The sequence below is a fragment of the Narcine bancroftii genome, chromosome 1, assembly GCF_036971445.1.
Source record: "Narcine bancroftii isolate sNarBan1 chromosome 1, sNarBan1.hap1, whole genome shotgun sequence".
Taxonomy (NCBI): domain Eukaryota; kingdom Metazoa; phylum Chordata; class Chondrichthyes; order Torpediniformes; family Narcinidae; genus Narcine; species Narcine bancroftii.
Window position 1 is genome coordinate 116,562,625 of NC_091469.1, and position 20,875 is coordinate 116,583,499.

General features: G+C 40.0%; 1 protein-coding gene across 2 annotated transcripts in view; it reads left to right on the forward strand.

Annotated features, from left to right (window-relative positions):
- marveld2b (MARVEL domain containing 2b) overlaps positions 1 to 20,875 on the forward strand; it is a 39,002-nt gene that overhangs the window by 6,207 nt on the left and 11,920 nt on the right. For both annotated transcript variants that reach the window (XM_069936609.1, XM_069936616.1), the window contains exons 3-5: positions 2,554 to 2,589; positions 5,404 to 5,531; positions 8,105 to 8,276. In XM_069936609.1, the coding sequence (XP_069792710.1) occupies positions 2,554 to 2,589; positions 5,404 to 5,531; positions 8,105 to 8,276 (336 nt within the window). The remainder of the gene's footprint in view (positions 1 to 2,553; positions 2,590 to 5,403; positions 5,532 to 8,104; positions 8,277 to 20,875) is intronic.

The following is a 20,875-nucleotide window of genomic DNA, read 5'->3' on the forward strand; positions in this document are numbered from 1 at the left end:
CTTTAACGGGCTTTTCACAATCCGTGCGGATCTGGCAGTGGACTGGGCGGTTGGACCCCACAGGAGCACTGCATCTGCTCCCTCACCACAGCAGCTCTGGCAGCTACAGCAGCTCTGGCAGCACCGCCACTGGCACTGGAATTTTAGTGTTGATGTAAAAATACTTTTTGTTTACTTGGAATATCATTTTCAAAATCCCTCGGAAAATGGAAACTAGTCCAAGTTTCAAATTCATTTACTGTATGTACTCAAAACCGGTCAATGTTGTAAGTGTTAAACTTTCAATTTTCACTGTAATTTCTGTTTAAAGTTTAACAGTGATTATCATTTGGTGCATTACTTTACCCTTGCAGTTCCATTTTTCTAAAGAATTGCACACATTTGTGAAGTCTTGCCCTACACCCCTGTCACACTCTTCTTCCACCCCTCTTTCCCCCACCCCCCAAATCCAGGTGGAAGATGTGTTTGAAAAAAAATTCAGATTAAAGGACAGTTTCTTCTATTTTTCAGGCTCTTGACTGGATTGTAAAATATGCTTTTCATTGTTGAACAGTTTTTATTCTTCCACTACGTGGTGCACTATGAAGAGATTCACTTGCCTGGATAAAATCAAGTTTTAAGCTGTTTTTAAGTACTCCTAAAAATAAATGATTCAATTCAGTATATTTAGGGGAGGGGGGTTGTGCTTAAATATTTCAATCTTAAGCCATCAAGAGTCATAGTGGTACAGTGTGAAAACCGGCCTTTGGGTCCAACTTGCCCACATTGAATAAATGTCAGCTTGTTCAATACACTCACTATTCTCTGGGTTTTTTTGCATTTGCCTGATCTATTCCTCTCATGAAATAATAGATCTAAAGTAGCAAACATTGGGAACTGAAGTATATTTGCTTCACAGACTGAAGCAGTGGGCATTTGCAAAGATCCTCAAACAGTATGAGTTAATTTAAAATTATATAAATTTGTGTAAATGACTGGTGTCTTGAGTGGAGTTTCAAAATCATTATGAAGCAGTAATTTCATTTGGGTACTTTTCTTTTCCAGAAAAGAACCTTTTAAAAATGTTTTTATTTTGGTTACTCATGATTCACAATTGTAAATTTATGTACCCATCATCCAATAAGCTTTGAATCAGTGTATGTTAACAACAAATATGCTCATTAAAAACTATTATAAGTGTCCTGCTTATTTGTATGATGTGACCTACGATAAACAGGATTCAAATAAGAGTGAAATATGACTTAATGGCGATTTTGATCCTTTGTGCAAATGCAGTGTATGCACATTGTATACAGACTTTTGTGATCTTGCACATGAGAATACAAAAAGCAACTTGAAAGCATTCTACTTTAGATTGAAATGACCTGGCAATAATGAATTGGCAAACAATATTACAGATAATTAGTGAAATGGTCTGTACAATTGGCATAGGTTGTAAATTTCTGATTGTTTAAGAACCCAACCAGGGATGAGTCAAATTCTGCTAAGTATATCTTCCACACTCACCCCCACTCAACCTTTAAGACACAAAAAAAAATTTATATGTAAGAAAATAATTCAAAATATCTTTGGCAGAGGTCTGAGAAGGAGACCTAGCAATGGATATTGAGAGGGATTTCAGTTTGTTTAAATTAAACACGTTCTTGTTCTGATGTCAAGGCAAGCCTGCTCAAGTATGTTAGTTGTAAACTGTAAAGGTTAAAATCTTGTTTTTTTTTAAATAAAACCTCTTAGTTAATTTTATGCCTGTCCCTTTAAGATAACTATTGTTTGTGGTGTTACCAAAGTGATTATGATGTAATATCAGCCCAGACTAACAGCTTGCTCATTATTCAACCAGATATGAAGGAAGCATGAGCACGAGAAATTTTTCTTTGAATTTTTCTGTATCTCTTTAAATATCATTATGTATCTCCTTAAAGTTTGAGCTTCTTTATATACATTTTATATCTATCATACAGTAAATATTTTGTTATTCATTGTAATGAAGGTCCTGTTTTATCAACAAGTTAAAGCTACATAAAGTAACAGTCACAGAATTTGATTTATTGGATTAAAGAGATCAAAATTTGAAATATTGTAGTTCATGCATTTGGAAGATGATGCTTTGAAATTAGAATATATTAGAATAAGGAAAGTGTTGTCTATAGTAACTATTTAAACAGCCAGTTAGTTGTGTAATGGTCAAAAAAAATCATTCATAGCAGTCCCTGATTAGCTTAATATTTACAGTTAATTACACTGCTTCATTCATAACGACATCAACTGGGTACAGAAATCTACTACTGTGAATTATGAGGAACTTGAGATGCTTTGCACAAAAGTTTGTACAGAGAAATTGTGTATATTTTCTTCTATTGTTAACTTGGCCACGCAGTGTAATATTTTAGTTTTATCTGTGCACCTTGTGTTTGAACAATGTAGGTTTTTTAATAGCAAATGGTTAAAATGTTTAAGTTGGGCAAAATATTAAGTGAGAGATGGCATTTCAAGGTTTGCAGATCATCCATCAAATATTGTACCCATTTTGTTTTTAATGCCTTTTTCCCCTAGCTGACAAGTACAGAAGCTGGCACATCAACAGAAATGGTAAGAATGTTGTTTTTCAATGTAATTTTGAATGTTTATTTTCTATAGTTCAGGGAGTACAAAGGAAACAGCTGTTAAATATATGGTTGTAATATGTCAAATTGAATTAAAACAGGAACTTTTTAAAATTTACTTATTTATAACTGGAAAGATTTAAAGGTTATTATGTTTAGAAAGTGATCAGCAATTTTATTGGACCACTGTAGTTTCAGTGGTGAAGGTTTTTCTTCATGGTTGTAGATTTAATGTTTCATTATTTCATGCAGATGTAATAATTTGAAAATGCATCTTCAAAGTTGCGTGCAAGAGTGAATTAAAATTTTATAGAATAAAGCTGTTTGGGTCCATATCAGTTTTTGTTAAATTCCACTTTGCTTATATTTGGAGTAATTCATGGAATCTAATTAACCTCAAGCTCATTTTATGGATATAGAAAGAAACTTTCATCATTAATGTGCCTCTGGTTAAATAAAATTGTTCCTTTTTTTGGTCAAGAATTACAGATAACCTTTAAATGATCTTTCTAGTTATAAAAGAGTGAATTCAAACAAATTATTTTCCTGCCTTAATTTGTTGTAATATTGTCACACATTTATAGTCGTTTCCTTTTTACTAGCTGATGTGGAAAACTCACATGGTCCCAGGGAAAACATGCATATTTCACCTCGACAATATCTTCCTTTCAAATTATTACATCTGCATGAAATAATGAAACACTAAATCCACAAACATGAAGGAAAACCTTCACCACTGAAATTACAGTGGTCCAATAAAATTGCTGATCACTTTCTAAACATAAAAACTGAGTTGTTGGATCTCTGGTCCTGTGCTCTTATCCCTGTTCTATCTGAGGAGTAGGCTTGTCAGGTTTTAGAGGATATTGCTGAAGAAATTTTGGTATTGTATGTTGTAAAAGTAATTGTGGAGGGATTAAATGTAGGGCTTCCTTTATTAAGCGTGCATGTGTTGTGTTTCACTGGGTTATCGTCTAATTTTTGCTCTTCTAAGGTTTTTTTTTAATCATAGGTGGTCCCTGGTCTTCAAGTTAATGGTAGAGGAATATGTCTGGGTATGAGATTGCAAATTGGTAGATTGAAATTATGTTGCTGATGACCCACAGCATTGAATGGATGTCTTTTTAACTACAGTACTGCATTCGGACTCTGTTCTATTTAGCACCAAAGACTTGTTTAATGATTCTAAGACAGAAATATAAAATTGCAATAATCTGGCACTCTCGGTTAGGACTTCAGCCGAGACCCTCATACTTATTGGGCTGTAGAGTATTACTGTTAATACTCAAATTCACTTAGAAACATTACACATAATTTTCTTGGGAGTTTAAAACAGGATAGTGAATTATTGGAGTTTTATCATATTTCATGCCCTTAAAAACATTTTCCCTGAAGCACAGGTGTTGAAAGGTGGCCTTGTAGGGTTTATAAAATCCTGAGGTACATGATCGATAAGATGGATTCTTATTCACATTCTTTTTTCCAGAATACCCTCTAGTCTAAAACTAGAGGGTATAAGTTTAACCTGAGAGTGAAAGGATTTAAAGGGGATTTGAGGTCACGCTTTTCTACAGAGAGAGTGGTGGGTATATAGAATGAGCTTCCAGGTGTGTGGAGGTGGGTACAATTACAGTATTTTGAAACCCATTTGGGCAAAAACCTGAAATGTGAAGATTTAGAGGGCTGAATGCATACAAATGGGATGAGCTCATGAAGACACTTGGTTAGCATGGAATAGTTGAGCCAAAGGGCCTGCGTTTGTGCTATTTAACTCTGATTTGAATTATTCACTGGTCAGCCTTATTAATATTGTCAGGGGCAGGTACATTTACAACAGGATTTGGTTGGATTTCCATTATTACCAATTATTTGCTTTTGCAACTACAGAATGGGAACAGTGTGTGAGTACCTTCACCATAAGAATATCAGCAATTTATAAGGTGACTCATTACCATTTGTCAGGGCACCTATAATTCCCTAAATGAATAAATTCCAAATGATTGTTGCTCTCAATATCAAAAGATATTAAAATTAATGCATTTAAAACACAATTAAAAATAAAACTTAAAAAATTATAATCTCACAAATGTCTTGCCTCCTCCATTCAAATTAATAAATAACATTTCAGCATGTTTGGGACTCCTGCAAAAACATAGACGTAATGAATCTGTTGACAAAGACTATTTCATTGATTTCTTGGATTGGATTCTGCATGGAGTTAAGCAGTGGAATTCTCCAGCATTTATGCTGAGGGATATGCATGCTAAAATTATTCCAGATTAAAACTGACTCAGTAACAGCATATTTGAATGGAGAAGGCTATGGGAGAGGTTATAATTTAAGTATTGCTGGTAATTTTTTTTCTGCATTTTAAATTTACAAATTTTAAATTCCTTTGTTATTGAAAGTAGGAATCATTTGGTATCATTTAAAACAAACTTGTCAGCTTTAATATTTGGCAAAACTGAGAGCATGGCTTTTATTGCTGTTTTATTTTTTATGCTTTGTGGAATTAACTTTGAAGTGTGAGGGTTGAGTAATTACCTGAAGAAAAATTAATGGGCCTTGAGAAAAAATTGTATTTCACAGAATTGATGAACATTCAATGGGTAAACCATTAAAATTCTGTTAAGAAAATCTGCAGATACAGGAGTCTAGTGCAATTCACAAAAGTGATTGAGAAACTCAACAGGCCATGCAGCATCCATAAGAAAAGGCAACCAACTTTTGGGGCTTGAGCCCTTCCTTTGTTCTTGTACACATTGACTTGAGTTTGTATTTTTGTTTTGAATTTTATTAGGCCTTGCGATCCAAGGAGAGGTCTGTAGGAGCTGATGCGAGCAACAAAGAATTGAAACCACCAATACTAAGTGGATACATTCCTGCAGGTCACATTCCAAAACCACTTGTTATGGCTGACTACCTAGCGTGAGTACCTGTTTATTAAAATAAATGCTTTACTAAGTCATTAGTTCTCATCCAAGCAGACTGCCAAAAACAATTGTGTACTGTAATGAATCGTTGATTGAAATAGGGTTGTTTCTTACCAAATGTAGCTGGTATTTTAGCAGTCTTTAAAACTCTACCTTGTTTATTGTATTTGAGTTGATATGCCTGGAGTTGGTACAGGAATACAAGTGGGCTGATAGCTAATGCTGCACACAATTTATCAGTCACTTTGCGGAACAGATCAAGGAAATGGAGTTATTCAGATCAATAAGTGTGTACTCCAGTCTGGTCAGGCTTGGCTTATTTTAACTCTTTCTCTTCCTGCCAAAATTGCTTATGCAATTTCCTTTGACCAGTGCCTTTTCTTTGCATATTTTCTTTTCGACTGTTGTTCTTTCCTCCCCTTTTGAAGAAATTGGCTTGTATCAGGAGATATTCCAAGTTGAAGCTATGTCCTCTAGTTTTAGATGCATCTCGCTGTCCCACCTCCATACCTTATCAGGTTGTCTTCTTTTGCCAGCTACCCATACTAGGCTCCTTTGCTCAGAGAAGAATAAACTCACCATATTCAGTTTGCAGCTGTGATCTAACCAATGTTCTTTAAAGTTGTACCATAACCTCCCTCTTGCATTCTGAACCCATGCTAATTAAGGAAGGTATCCTAGATGCCTGCAGCACTGCCTATCTACTTCTGCTGTCTCCTTCAGGGAGATCCCTCTGATTTTTTTTTCCCAATTGTCATTCGGATCCTACCAATTATTGTGTACCCTTAGTTTCCCAAAGTGTATCATCTCACGCATGTTAGAATTGTATTCCATGTACAATTGCTTTACTTGTCTTCCCATTTGATCAATATGTCCCCTACTGAAGGTTCCCCTCCATACTATCAACAATACCACCAATTTTTGTATTGTCAGAAAGGTGTTCATTTCTCCTATGTTTGCATCAAAATAGTTATTGTATATGACAAGCATTTAGTGATCCAAGTGGAACACTCGTAGCATCCTACTAGACACAGGCCTCCAATCACAAACTAACACTTTGCCTCTTAACAAGTCAATTTTTGGATCCAATTTTCCTTGGATTTCATGGCTCTAAAATTCTGGGAGAATTTCCTCATGTGTAACCATCTGAATGTCCTTAATGAAGTCCTACATGAACCACTCTTCCCTCCGTTTTCTTAGTTTTTTGAAAAATTTAATCAAAATGATCAGACAAGATCTTATCTTTGTTAAGTCATCTGACAACCTTTATTAATCCTGTCTCTTGGGTTTATCTGGCATCTTACTGTTCTTGTGTTTTTTAAAGACCAAATGTAGCTGGTATTTTAGCAGTCTTTAAAACTCTACCTTGTTTATTGGATTTGAGCCAGATGAATTGATTAACTATTTTTTTTCTAGTGGATTAACTTCAGTATAAAACTGATCACTTGTATCATTTGTGTTAGAAGTACAGCTATAGGTCGAGCCCTTGAAATCTTGAATTTGTAATGATTGTCTGATGAGATCCAAAATGATGCAGAGTTGACATCCTTTCAATTGCAAGAGTTCAATAGAATATAAAACTATGTCTCTGGTCTGTCTGTGCATTTTCAGCAGATTGAGTTTGAGTGATTGATAGATGACAATATTTCCTATCGCCATGCCTCTCCAGTGCTTTGTTCCTTCTGACTTTTGACTCCACAAAAGGGTATTGAAATCGGTCTGTTTTTTAAAAAAAAATTATAAATGAACATTGCTCCAGATCAAAAATCTGAAACAATGTTGGATTAGTGTTGGTGAATCATGGGGTGGACATATCAAGTATTTTAAATCCTTGGTATTTGTCACAGCAACAAAACACTTCAAACTCTTCTTGTATGTTTGGATAATCTATTCAGAGTATGAGTTCAAATACCACAAATTTAAGTCACTAAATTTAATTTGAAAAATAAAGGTGATGTAATTTGATGAAATTTTAGGGAAGAAAATGATTGTTCATTCTGAGGGATTTGCCATTTTCAATTTGGACATTTTGGTTGAGTCTTTTCTGCCCTCTGAAGTGGCCCAGAAGGCAACTTGGTTCAATACAAACTTTAAAAAAAAAAAAAAATCTTTCCCTATTTGTACAAATAAACGCTAACCTGAATACCATCTTATGATCAATACATGCTAGCCTGGCTTTGCCATTGATGTTCAGATATAGAGAATTAATACAATTATCTTTGATTCTGGGTTTGAGTTAGTTATCCAAGCAAGTATCGCACTAAAGGAACTTGGAGCAGCTAATCTAAATTTTGGTTATTCTACTCTTCTTCCCACTTTCATTATTATTGTGTGTGTCCTATTGGTGGATAAATTTGTTGGTAAATCAGTTGATATGGTGAGCTTTAACCATCTCCTGCTGATATTTACACGCAATACCCAAAAATAAAAATGTGATTACTTGCTAATACCTCTGTACTATAGATAGATATATACACAGTGTAGACACAACTTTAACTCTTGCAAAAAAAGAAACTAGATGGAGTACTGAGTTTAATGGAATTTTAAAGAAAATCTTTTTTTTTTTAGTAAGTATCCTTCTATTAGATCGGCTGAAGAACGGGAACGCTACAAGGCTGTATTTAATGATCAACATGCAGAATACAAAGAACTTCATGCAGAAGTGCAAACTGTTCTGAAAAAGTTCAATGAAATGGATGCAATGATGAGCAGACTTCCTCAGCATGTAGGGTCCCAACAGGTTAGTGCATCTTGTCCAATCTATATGGAATTTTGGTTTATTATTTTAATTTTAAATTATTTTAACTATAAACTTAATTAACCTGAATTCAAATGTAAGGGATTTGTTTGTTTCAAATTGTTCATGAAAGTGTTTGGTTTCTTCCAAAAACTGGTTAATTCTACAAGAATGTATGTTCAAATGTACTGCTGATTGCTTCAGGAAGGCTTCAACATTGTCTATTCAATTTATGGATGAAGAATGTGTTGTTTGGTAGGACCTATGTTTGATGACCGGCTTTGACATTGTCTATTTACTTTATGGATGAAGAATGTGGTGTTTGGTAGGACCTACGTTTGATGACCAGCTTCAACATTGTTTATTCACTTTATGGATGAAGAATGTGGTGTTTGGTAGGACCTACATTTGATGACCGGCTTCGACATTGTCTATTCACTTTATGGATGAAGAATGTGGTGTTTGGTAGGACCTACGTTTGATGACCGGGTTTGAAGATTAAGCCTCTCTTTCACTAATTTAATATCTACTTTGTGACCTTTTTATTGCAGTAAGTGAGAAATAAATTTCTGAAGGCTCCACCAATTACTGGTGTCAGGCATGGTTATATTTTTCTTGAGGTTATCTTTTTTTCTTGCTGATAGCTTATATGCCTGGGCCTCTGGTAAGCCTTGTTTCTATTGGTACGCTTTTTCTATCTAGAAACAAGCAGCCATTTTTCCCCATAATTAAAATTTTTGTGACCTAAATTTGTATTTATGGTTGTTATTAATGGAATATAATAATTGGCCTCCATGATTTAGGTGGGAGGGGGAGAAACTAAATTGTTTCCTTCTCTTTTCTCCTTGTTTTTTCCGAATGAACTTTTTCTGACCGGTTTATCTAAGGATTACATATTCTCAAGAAGCTCTTACCACTTTTTGTCTGCACACATGTGAACTTTAATTATAAAAACTGGTTCTTGCCACCAGTAAAACTTTAATTTGATAATATTGTTTTTAGGATCGGATTGTACTAATTTACCCATCTACAGTGTTTCAAGTTTGAGAACTCAGAGTACATAAACATGAATTTTGGAATCCAAGATTAGTGTGTGTTCTTGTATAATCTCTGTGAACCTTTCTGTTATTGTTTTTCTCTCCTATCTTCATAAAAGGGTAGAAATTAAAAGTGAAACCACAGTAAGGGGGTAATATACTAGCATGGATTGAAGGTTATCTAATGGACAGACAAAGCAAGGGAATAAAAGGATTATTTTCATGGTGCAAATCTGTTCCCAATGGGGTACTGCAGTGGTTGGGGCTAGGGTGCCCACTGTTTGCAATCTGTAGCAATGATCAGGGTGACCAAAACAAGTGCAATATATCCAAGCTTGTTGATGACCCAAACCTAGGTGCCATTTGGGCTCTGAGAAGAATGTAGGGGATTTTCCAGTAGATATAAAGATATAAGATTCAGAAGGTGGTAGAATCTGGAGTTTAAAAAAAAAAAAGCAAACTCTGGAACTCCATTTTTTTCCCATGTAAAGTTTATTGATATCTGATTGCATAAGTACAACCTGATGGAACACACAACCAGACATAACACACAGACAAACAATAAATATGCAGGACAAGAATTTTGTGTATATATAAATAAATATTAGAAACATAGAAAATTTACAGCACAATACAGGCCCCTTGGCCCACAAAGTTGTGCCAAATGTGTCCCCACCTTAGAAATTACTAGCTTTCCCATAGGCCTCTGTTTTTCTAACCTCCATGTACCTATCCAAAAGTCTACTGCTGCCAGCAGACCATTCCATGTACCCAGCACTCTCTGCATTAAAAAAAGTTGCCCCTGACATCTCCTTTGTACCTACTCCCTAGCACCTTAAACAGGTTTGTGTCCTCTTTTGGCAAGCTTCTGACTTTACACACAATCAATGCCTCTCAACATCTTAAAAACCTCTATCAGGTCACCTCTCATCCTCTCCCGCTGCCAAGGAGAAAAGGCTGAGTTCACTCAAACTGTTTTCATTAGGCATGCTCCCTAAACTAGGCAACGTCCTTGTAAATCTCCTCTGCACCCTTTCTATGGCTTCCACATCCTTCCAGTAGTGAGGTGACCAGAACTGCGTAAAGTATTCAAAGTGGGGTCTGACCAGGGTCCTATATAGCTGCAACATTACCTTTCTGCTTGTAAATTCAAATCCATGACTAATGAAGGCCAATACACCATATGCCTTCTTAACGATAGAATTAATCTGCACATCTGCTTTGAGTGTTCTATGGGCTCGGACCCCAAGATCCCTCTGATCCTCCACACTAACAATAGTCTTACCATTAATACTATATTCTGCCATCATATTTGTCCTACCAAAATGAACCACTTTGCACTTATCTGGGTTGAATTCCATCTGCCACTTCTCAGCCCAGTTTTGCATCCTATCATTGTCCCACTGTAACCTCTGAGCACTCATCGCTATCCACCACACCCCCAAGCTTTGTCATCAGCAAACTTATTAGCCCATCCCTCCACTTCCTCATCCAGGTCATTTATAAAAATCACGAAGAGTAAGGGACCCGGAACAGATCCCTGAGGAACACCACTAGTCACCGACCTCCATGCAGAATATGACCCGTCTACAACCACTCTTTGCCTTCTGTGGCCAAGCCAGTTCCGGATTAACAAAGCAAAGTTCCTTTGGATCTCATTCCTCCTTACTTTCTCAATAAGCCTTGCATGGGCTACCTTTACAAATGCCTTGCTCAAATCCATATGCACTACGTCAACTGCTCTTCATCAATATGTCACATCCTCAAAAAAAAATTCAAATTTGTAAGGCATATCTGGCCTTGACAAAGCCATGTTGACTATTCCTAATCATGTATGTCTCCAATATAATCATGTATATCCTGCCTCTCAGGGTCTTCTCCATCAATTTACCAGCCACTGAAGTAAGTAAGACTCACTGGTCTATAATTTCCTGGGCTATCTCTACTCCCTTTCTTGAATAAAGGAATAACATCCACAACCCTATAAACCTCCGGTACCTCTCCTGTCCCCATTGATGATTCAAAGATCACCGCCAAACGTTCAGCAGTGTCCTCCCTCATCTCTCACAGTAGCCTGGGGTACATCTCATCCGGTCCCAGCAACTTATCCAACTTGATGTTTCCCAAAACCTCCAGCACATCCTTTCTCTTAATATGTACATGCTCAAGCTTTTCAATCTGCTGAAAGTCATCACTACAATCAAAGTGAATACTGAAGCTTCCATACACTCATTCCCACTGTCACACTTGATAGGTCCTGTTCTTTCACGTCTTATCCTCTTGCTGTTCACATACTTGTAGAATGCCTTGGTTTTCCTTAATCCTGCCCGCCAAGGCCTTCTCATGGTCCCTTCTGTCTCTCCTAATTTCCTTTTTAAGATCTTTGCTGTTAGCCCATATAATCTTCTAGATCTTTAACATTACAAAAGGTTCAGAGAGCTAGGTAAACTTTTCTTCTTGACTAGATTTTTTTATACAGCCTTTGTACACCATGGTTCCTGTACCCTACTATAATTTCCCTGTTTCACTGGAACGTACCTACGAAGAACTTCACACAAATATCCCCTGAACATTTGCTACATTTCTTACATGCTTTTCCCAGAGAACATCCGCTCTCAATTTAAGCTTCCACTTTCCTGCTTGATAGCCTCAATTCCCCTTACTCAAATTAAATGTTTTTCTAATTTGTCTGTTCCTATCTCTATTTCTTCTTTGGCTTGGCTTCGCGGACGAAGATTTATGGAGGGGGTAAAAAGTCCACGTCAGCTGCAGGCTCGTTTGTGGCTGACAAGTCCGATGCGGGACAGGCAGACACGATTGCAGCGGTTGCAGGGGAAAATTGGTTGGTTGGGGATGGGTGTTGGGTTTTTCCTCCTTTGCCTTTTGTCAGTGAGGTAGGCTCTGCGGTCTTCAAAGGAGGTTGCTGCCCGCCAAACTGTGAGGCGCCAAGATGCACGGTTTGAGGCGATATCAGCCCACTGGCGGTGGTCAATGTGGCAGGCACCAAGAGATTTCTTTAGTCAGTCCTTGTACCTTTTCTTTGGTGCACCTCTGTCACGGTGGCCAGTGGAGAGCTCGCCATATAACACGATCTTGGGAAGGCGATGGTCCTCCATTCTGGAGACGTGACCCATCCAGCGCAGCTGGATCTTCAGCAGCGTGGACTCGATGCTGTCGACCTCTGCCATCTCGAGTACTTCGACGTTAGGGATGTAAGCGCTCCAATGGATGTTGAGGATGGAGCGGAGACAACGCTGGTGGAAGCGTTCTAGGAGCCGTAGGTGGTGCCGGTAGAGGACCCATGATTCGGAGCCGAACAGGAGTGTGGGTATGACAACGGCTCTGTATACGCTTATCTTTGTGAGGTTTTTCAGTTGGTTGTTTTTCCAGACTCTTTTGTGTAGTCTTCCAAAGGCGCTATTTGCCTTGGCGAGTCTGTTGTCTATCTCATTGTCGATCCTTGCATCTGATGAAATGGTGCAGCCGAGATAGGTAAACTGGTTGACCGTTTTGAGTTTTGTGTGCCCGATGGAGATGTGGGGGGGCTGGTAATCATGGTGGGGAGCTGGCTGATGGAGGACCTCAGTTTTCTTCAGGCTGACTTCCAGGCCAAACATTTAATGCTATTACAAAGGGGATAAAATTATGATCACTATCTACAAAATGCTCTTCCACTGTGAGATCTGACACCTGACCAGGATCGTTTCTCAATACCAAATCAAGTCAAGACTCTCTTTTGGCTTTATCTGCAAATTGTGTCAAGAAATCTTGCTGAACACACCTAACCAACTCCACCCTATTCTCTTGGGAGATGCCAATCTAAATTTGGGAATTAATATCTCCCATCATGACATCTGTTACAACACCTTTCCAGAATCTCTTTCCCTATCTGCTCCTCGATATCCCTGTTCATATTAGGCAGCCTATAAACAAACACACAATAAAGTTATTGACGCATTCTTATTCCTAACCTCCACCCACAGAGACTCCATAGACAATCCCTCCACGACGTCCATCTTTTCTGTAGCCTTGACACCATCTCTGATCAATAGTGCCATGCCCCCACCTCTTTTTCCTCCCTCCCTGTCCTTTTTGAAACATCTAAAACTTGCAATCCTGTCTCTGAGCAATCCAATGGCCACTAAACGCTCCAAATAATAATCCACACTCTAAGTTCACAATACTCCTTGTGTTAAATAGACAGATCTCAAACTGTCCATCTGAGGGCTTCCCCCTCTATCACCTGCCTATCCTTCCTCACACATCATCTCCAAGCTTTTTCTGTTTGTGAGCCAACCTCCTCTTCCCCAGCCTCAAGTTTGGTTCTCACCCTCCACCCCCCCCACCCCCCCCAACAATTCTAGTTTAAATTCTCCTTAGTAAACCTCCCTGCCACGATATTGGTCCCCCTGGGATTCAAGTGCAACCTGTCCTATTTGTACATGTTCCATCTGCCCATAGAGGTCCCAAAGGTCCAGAAATCTGAATTCCTGCCCCTGCTCCAGTCTCTCAGCCATGCATTTATCCTCCACTTAATTCTATTCCTATACTCACTGTCTTTTGGGACAGGCAGTCATCCAGAGATTACTACCTTTGCAGTCCTTTTCAACTCCCTTCCTAACTCCCTATTATCATTTTTCAGGATCCCTTTTCCTATGTGTGTCATTGGTATCAATATGTACCACAACCTCTGGCTGTTCTTCCCACTGCAGGATATCTTGGACAAGATCTGAAACATGATCATGAATGAGTTTCAGATGGTTAGTGTGAGCAGTTCCTTTGGTCATCCAGCATTCTGACTGCCAATGGGAAGAAGCCGTTTGTCAGCCTGGTGGTTCTGGCTCTGATACTCCTGTAGCTCTTTCCCGTTGGGAGCAGCTGAAAGGCGATGTGTGCAGGGTGGAGAGGGTCATCGGTGATTTTGTGGGCCTTCTTCAGACAGCTATCCTGATAGATTACATCAGTGGGGGGGAGGGAAACTCCTTTGATCCTCTCTGTCACTCTTATGGTCCTGTGGATTGACTATTGATCCATTCCTCTGCAGCACCTGTACCACACTGTGATGCAGTCAGGACACTCTCGATGGAGCTCCTATAGAAAGTAGACATTGTAGCATTCACGATACGCGAGTGTGGAGAAGAACAATGCACACCAAAGCCTTGGAATGGAGACTGGTTTATTGCACTGGCCGACGGCACTTATATGGGCTGCAGGCACTGACATCAGGGCCCCATGTCATCAGAGCACCAGCCTGAGATTGGCTGTCATTCCTCCCACTGTTCCCCATCTTTCCGCCGTGCAGGAGGTCACCTGGGACTATGGCCGGTGTCATACTCAGATCGCGCGGTTGCCATGTTTGGCAGCCATTTTGTGGGCTGGTCTGCATCTTCGTGCGAGGGCTGCGACACACCCCCAACCCCAAGAACCGGCGATCTAGCTGTTGTCCATTGACTTTGGCTGGCTGCCCCTGCTTCGCGGGGGAGGAGTGGAGACTGGGTCATAACGGTCCAGATATACTGGTTTCAGGCGATTGGTGGTAAAAGTCTCCTCCTTACTGCCGATGTCGAGGATGAAGGTGGAGTTGTTGTCCCTGATGACCCTGTAGGGCCCTTCGTTGGGTCATTTTAGGGGCAATTGGTGTGCACCCCTTCACACAAACACGGACTGACAAGTCTTTAAGTCCTTGGGAATGTTATTTTGGGCTGGCAGTGTGGTGGGGTTGCCGTGGAACCAGGGACCCCAGTTTTCGCTGCAAGTTCTCAAGGATTGCTGTGGGATCTTTTGGGCATTTATCGGGGGCCAGGAACTCCCCCGGTATGATTAAGGGTGCGTTGTAGATCATTTCTGCCTCTGAGGCATTGAAGTCCTCCTTCAGTGCGGTATGAATCCCAGCAGGACCCAAGTTGGGACCCTTGAGCTGGGCCATCAAGGTTGTCTTGAGGTGCCTGTGAAACCACTCCATTGGCCTGAGGGTGATACATCATGGTGTGGTGGAGCTATGACTCCAGGAAATTAGTCAATGCTGCTCAGAGGTAAATTATGCCCCCCTGTCCAAGGTTAGGTGCTCTGGGACCCTGAATCTGGACACCCATGTGTCAATGAGTGTCCTGGCGCAGGTTTCTGTGGTGGTATCAACCAGCTGGACCCCCCTCAGATCACCTCGTGGGGCAGTCAACCATTGTCAAGAGGTATCTCCCACCACGGGAAACATTATGTCAATACGTATGTGGCTGAACCTGTGCCATGATGGTTCAAAGGTCCATGTGTGTGTCCTCGTGTGAATCTGCACTTTGGAGGACTGGCAGTTCGTGCAGCTTTTAGCCTACTGGTTGACCTCCTTACGGAGGCCATGCCAGACAAACCTGCTCATCACTATCATGACCGTGGCTCGGGTTGCGCCAGGTAGTGGCACCTTGGATGGTGTTTTGGCACCTCCATGCAGCCAGAATGATGGGGTGAGGGCTGCCGGTAGAGGTGTCACACAGTAGTTTCAGGTTACTTTAGATGACGGGAACATCTTCCACCCTGAGACTGGAGATGGCTGTTTTATATGTGGGGATCTCAGGGTCCTGCTGTTGTGCTTTGGCGAGGACCATGTAGTCAACTCCCTCGAACAGGGAGTGTACTGTCTTGATCACCGGACATGACAAAGCATCAGCTACCACATTGCTTTTCCCTGCGATGTGCTGTTTGTCCATGGTAAATTCAGACACATAGGACAAGTCTCTATTGTTAGGCCAACCATGGGTCCAGAGGCTTATGGAAGACAAAGGTCAGCAGCTTGTGATCAGTGAAGAACTGGAATTATCAACCTTCCAAAAAGTAACAGAACCGCCAAATACAGCGCCAATAGCTCTGTTAAAGCACAAAGTGCTTTATTTGAGCTTTTCGGGGCAGAGGAGCCTGCTGAAAAAGGCCAGGGGTTGCCATTGGCCTTCACTGAGCTGCTCCAGTACACACCTTACGCTGTGCTGGAGGTGTTGACAGTTAGGGTGATAAGTGCCTCTGGTCTGGGGTGGACCAGGAGGCTGACATTGGCCAGCGCATCTTTGGCATTCTGGCTGGTCTGCATCTCTGTGCATAGGCCACTACAACATAATGGTACCCCACTTCACTCTCTTCAGGAAGTCCAGTTGCTGTTGTCTTCCTGACAATGAGGAGATGTGTATCCACGACAGGTCACAAGTTAAATGAACACCAAAGAACTTCGTTCTCTCCACTATAGAGTTGTTGATGTGTAATAGAGTGTAGTCATTCCTGGGTCCTCCTGAAGTCCACAATTATCTCTTTTGGCTTGTCCAGTTAAGACAGGTTGTTATTCTCGCACTGTATCACAAGATTTTCCACTGCTTCTCTGTCGTGTGACATCGTTGTTGCTGATGAACTCAACTACTGTTGTCATCTGTAAACTTGATGACACTTTTGGAGATGGATCTGGAGATGCAATCGTGGGTCAATAGCTTGAACAGAAGTGGGTGGGGGAGACATTTTTTGATATATCTAGGCCAAGTGAAAGCAGATAGAAGCGAATATGGGCATTTTATCCACTTTGATATCATAAATAGAAAAGTGATTTATTTTTACATGGTGAAGGATTCAAAATGTTGGTGCACAAAAGGGGCTGAATGGCCTTGTACACAAATTGCTGAAAATGATCTTGCAGGTTCAGCAAACAATTAAAATGATTAGTAAGTTTGCCTTTGTGGCAAGAAGGTTTGAATACAAAACACTTAATGGCCTTCCCTGATTGTGCAGGATTAATGTGAATATTTTGTTGAGTGTCTGGTGTTCCAAAGCCCAACATATGGAAGAAAATTCTTCGAACAGTAGTGTGCGCCAGGGTTTCACAAGATTCATGACTGAGGTGGCAGGTTTGTGATTTAAGGAGAGATCAAGCAGGCTGGGCCAGTCCCATGAAATTTTGAAGAATGGGAAGTGGTCTCAGTACCAGGACTCGAGAAAGGTAGCTTTGTCTAGAACCACAACTCAAGTTCAAGGATCAGCCATTTGGGACAGAAGTGAGAGTAATTATTTTAACCCATAAATTGATGAATTGTTTGCATTCTTTTACCTCAGTGGGCCGTGAAGGGATTCATGCAGGAAAGTGATGTGATAAAAAGACCACAATGATCTTGTTCAGCAAGCAAAAAAGAAGCTGGCTGACTGACTCTGTTTGTTTATTTTAGTTCCACTTCCTTCCATTTATAGAATGCCATGTTGCATTGATCAGAACAGTGTAAGAGAAACTGTTTTGGAATTATGGATGAGTCTCTGCTAAAGTTTCACCAGAGAGCTGGAACTCTGTATTTGTTCCAAGTTCAGATTTATTGTCAGAGTACATGGATGACATCAGATACAACCCTGAGATTCTTTTTCCTTCGGGCCAGACAGAATTTCTACTTATCGAGAATGCAAAAAGCTGTACTCAAGAAGAAAAGACATGTACAAACTGCAATACTGAAAAAAATAATTAGTACAGGTGCTCCTCAACTTACGATGGGGTTATGTTCCGGCAAACCCACTGTGAGACAAAAAAATCGAAAGTCGGAAAAGAAAACTGTGCCTACCATTTTTTATAATTAAATTTTGAATACCTTTATTTTACACTGAAAAACCATTAGGAAACACTCGAGTGATACTGCCATCACCCAGCATCACGAGAGTAGGGTATTGCACATCGTAAGTGCGAGAACAGATCGGTATTCGAAATTGAAAGTATGGATTCAAACTTTCAAAACATCAAAAAATTGTAAGTGTTCCATCATAAGTAGGGGAGCACCTGTAAGAGTCCTTGCATGAGTCTGAGTTTGATGGTGGAGGGGTAGTAACTGTTCCTGAACTGGTGGGACAAGTCTTATGACACCCATGCATCTTCTGATGGCAGCAGTGAGAACAGAGCATGTCCTGGGTGATGTTCATCCTGATGATTGCTGCTACTCTCCAATGGCAGCATTCCATGTAGATTTTCTCAAAGTTGGTAAGAGTTTTGCCTGTGCTGTACTGCGCTGTGTCCATGACCTTTTCCAAGGCTTTCTACTTAGAGATATTGGTGCCCCCATACTTGGCCTTGGTGTAGCTGATCAGCACACTTTACACTGCACATCTATAGAAATTTGGCAAGGGTTTCGATGTCATTACCGAAGCTCCATAAACTCTTGAGGCAGTAGATGTGCTGTTATGTTTTCTTCACACGTGTATTGGATCTGGGAAAAGACCTCCGAAATAGTGACTCCCAGGAATTTAAATTTGCTTACCCTCTCCAACTCTGATCTGGCAATGATCACTGGATTGTACTCCTCTGGTTTTCCCTTCCTAAAATCCACAATCAGCTCCTTGGTTTTGGTGACATTGAGTGCCAGGTTGTTAGTATACCATGCAGCCAAGTTTTCAATCTCCCTTCTGTATACTGTCTCATCACCTCTTTTTATCCAACCCAGTACCATAGTATTGTCAGCAAATTTTAGATGGAGTATCTGGAATTTCAAAGTAGATATTATGCTCTCATCAGTGGAGAGAAAGAGTCCACACCCTTTTCTTATGGCAAGAATCTTTACCTTTCTGGGAAAGGTGGGTGCTTGTTTGTTTCCTGTCAGGAACTGCATGAGTGGGACTTGGAACGAGAACAGGACTGTTGAAAAAGCACAGGGAAAGGTAGGTGCTTGTTTAAATTTCTCGATTGGCTAATTAGCTATGGTGGGGTGGAAAGGCAAAGGAGGAAAAACCCAACACCCAACCCCAACCAACCAATTTTCCCTTGCAACCGCTGCAATCGTGTCTGCCTGTCCCGCATCGGACTGGTCAGCCACAAACGAGCCTGCAGCTGACGTGGACTTTTTACCCCCTCCATAAATCTTCGTCCGCGAAGCCAAGCCAAAGAAAAGAATTAGCTATGGCCAATAAAGGGAAGGATCCTTAAGTGAAGCAACCACTGTGGAAGTAGCCAGTGTAAGAATGGGACTTTGAGGCATTGGCAAGCAGAGGCTAAGGTTGTGGTGCAGGAGGTAAGGTGAGAACAATGCTGTTGAGGAACAAAAGGATTTGGCAAGGAGGCAATGGTAAGCACAGGTATTTCTCACTTTTTTTCTATTTCATAGACAGTGAGAATGGCACCCACGGCACGGGCATGCTCCTCTTGCAGAAGCCAAAAGTATCCCTGATGACTTAATCTGCGTGAAGTTCATCCAACTGCAGCTCCTGACAAACAACGTTGGGGAATTGGAGCTGAGTTGCATTACATCTGGATCATTTGGGAGGGGAGGGGATTGGTGATAGACAGGAATAACTGGGACGCATTTACACCTAGGACGAAGGTAGCTGGCTGACGGTCATGAAAGGAAAAGGGAACAGGCAGGTAGTGCAGGAATAAGGCCATTCCCCTCAATAATATGTACTATTTGGGATTCTGATGATGGGGATGACCTACCAGGGACAAGCCATGACAGTTAGGTCTCTGGCACAGTGTCTGACCCTGTGGCTAAGAAAGGGAGGAAGGAGGAGGCTAGCTGTAGTTTTTTTTTTTAATTTTTTATTTTTCACACCATAAATCACAATAGCCATGATATACACTTTTTCTTTTTCACACATTTACAGTGACTTTTTCTCCCTCCCCCCAAGCCACCCCCCCAACCCCCCCCTCTCATCCATTTTAGGTATACAATCTAGGTTGCATTAATTCAGTCAGACAATGTTGTCATTCAACAAAAATACACCAGAAATTCTACTGAGTCCATTCTTTTCTTTTCTTCTCCTTCCATCAACTTAGGTAATGTTTGTTCCCGGTAGGTTTTCGCTATTGTATTTAATGTAAGGCTCCCATACTTGTTCGAATATTTCAATATTATTTCTTAAACTATATGTTATTTTTTCTGATGGAATACATTTATTCATTTCTATATACCATTGTTGTATTTTCAAATTATCTTCCAATTTCCAGGTTGACATAATACATTTTTTTGCTACGGCTAGGGCTATCTTAACAAATCTTTTTTGTGCATCTTCCAAGTCAATTCCAAATTCTTTATTTTTTATGTTACTTAGGAAAAAGATCTCTGGATTCTTTGGTATATTGTTTTCTGTTATTTTATTTAATATCTGATTGAGATCATCCCAAAATTTTTCTACTCTCTCACATGTCCAGATTGCATGAATTGTGGTTCCCCTTTCTTTTTTACATCGAAAACATCTATCAGATACTGTTGGGTCCCATTTATTTAACTTTTGAGGTGTAATGTGTATCCAGTTATATTGTATCATACGTAACCTCGTATTTATTGTATTTCTCATCGTTCCGGAGCATAACTTCTCCCATGTTTCCTTTTTTATCTTTATATTTAAATCTTGTTCCCATTTTTGTTTAGTTTTACCATTTGTTTCCTCATTCTCCTTTTCTTGCAGTTTAATATACATATTTGTTATAAATCTTTTGATTAACATTGTATCTGTAATCACATATTCAAGGTTACTTCCCTCTGGTAAACTCAAATTGCTTCCTAATTTATCTTTCAAGTAGGATCTTAGTTGGTAATATGCCAGCGCTGTATCTCCAGTTATATTGTACTTATCTCT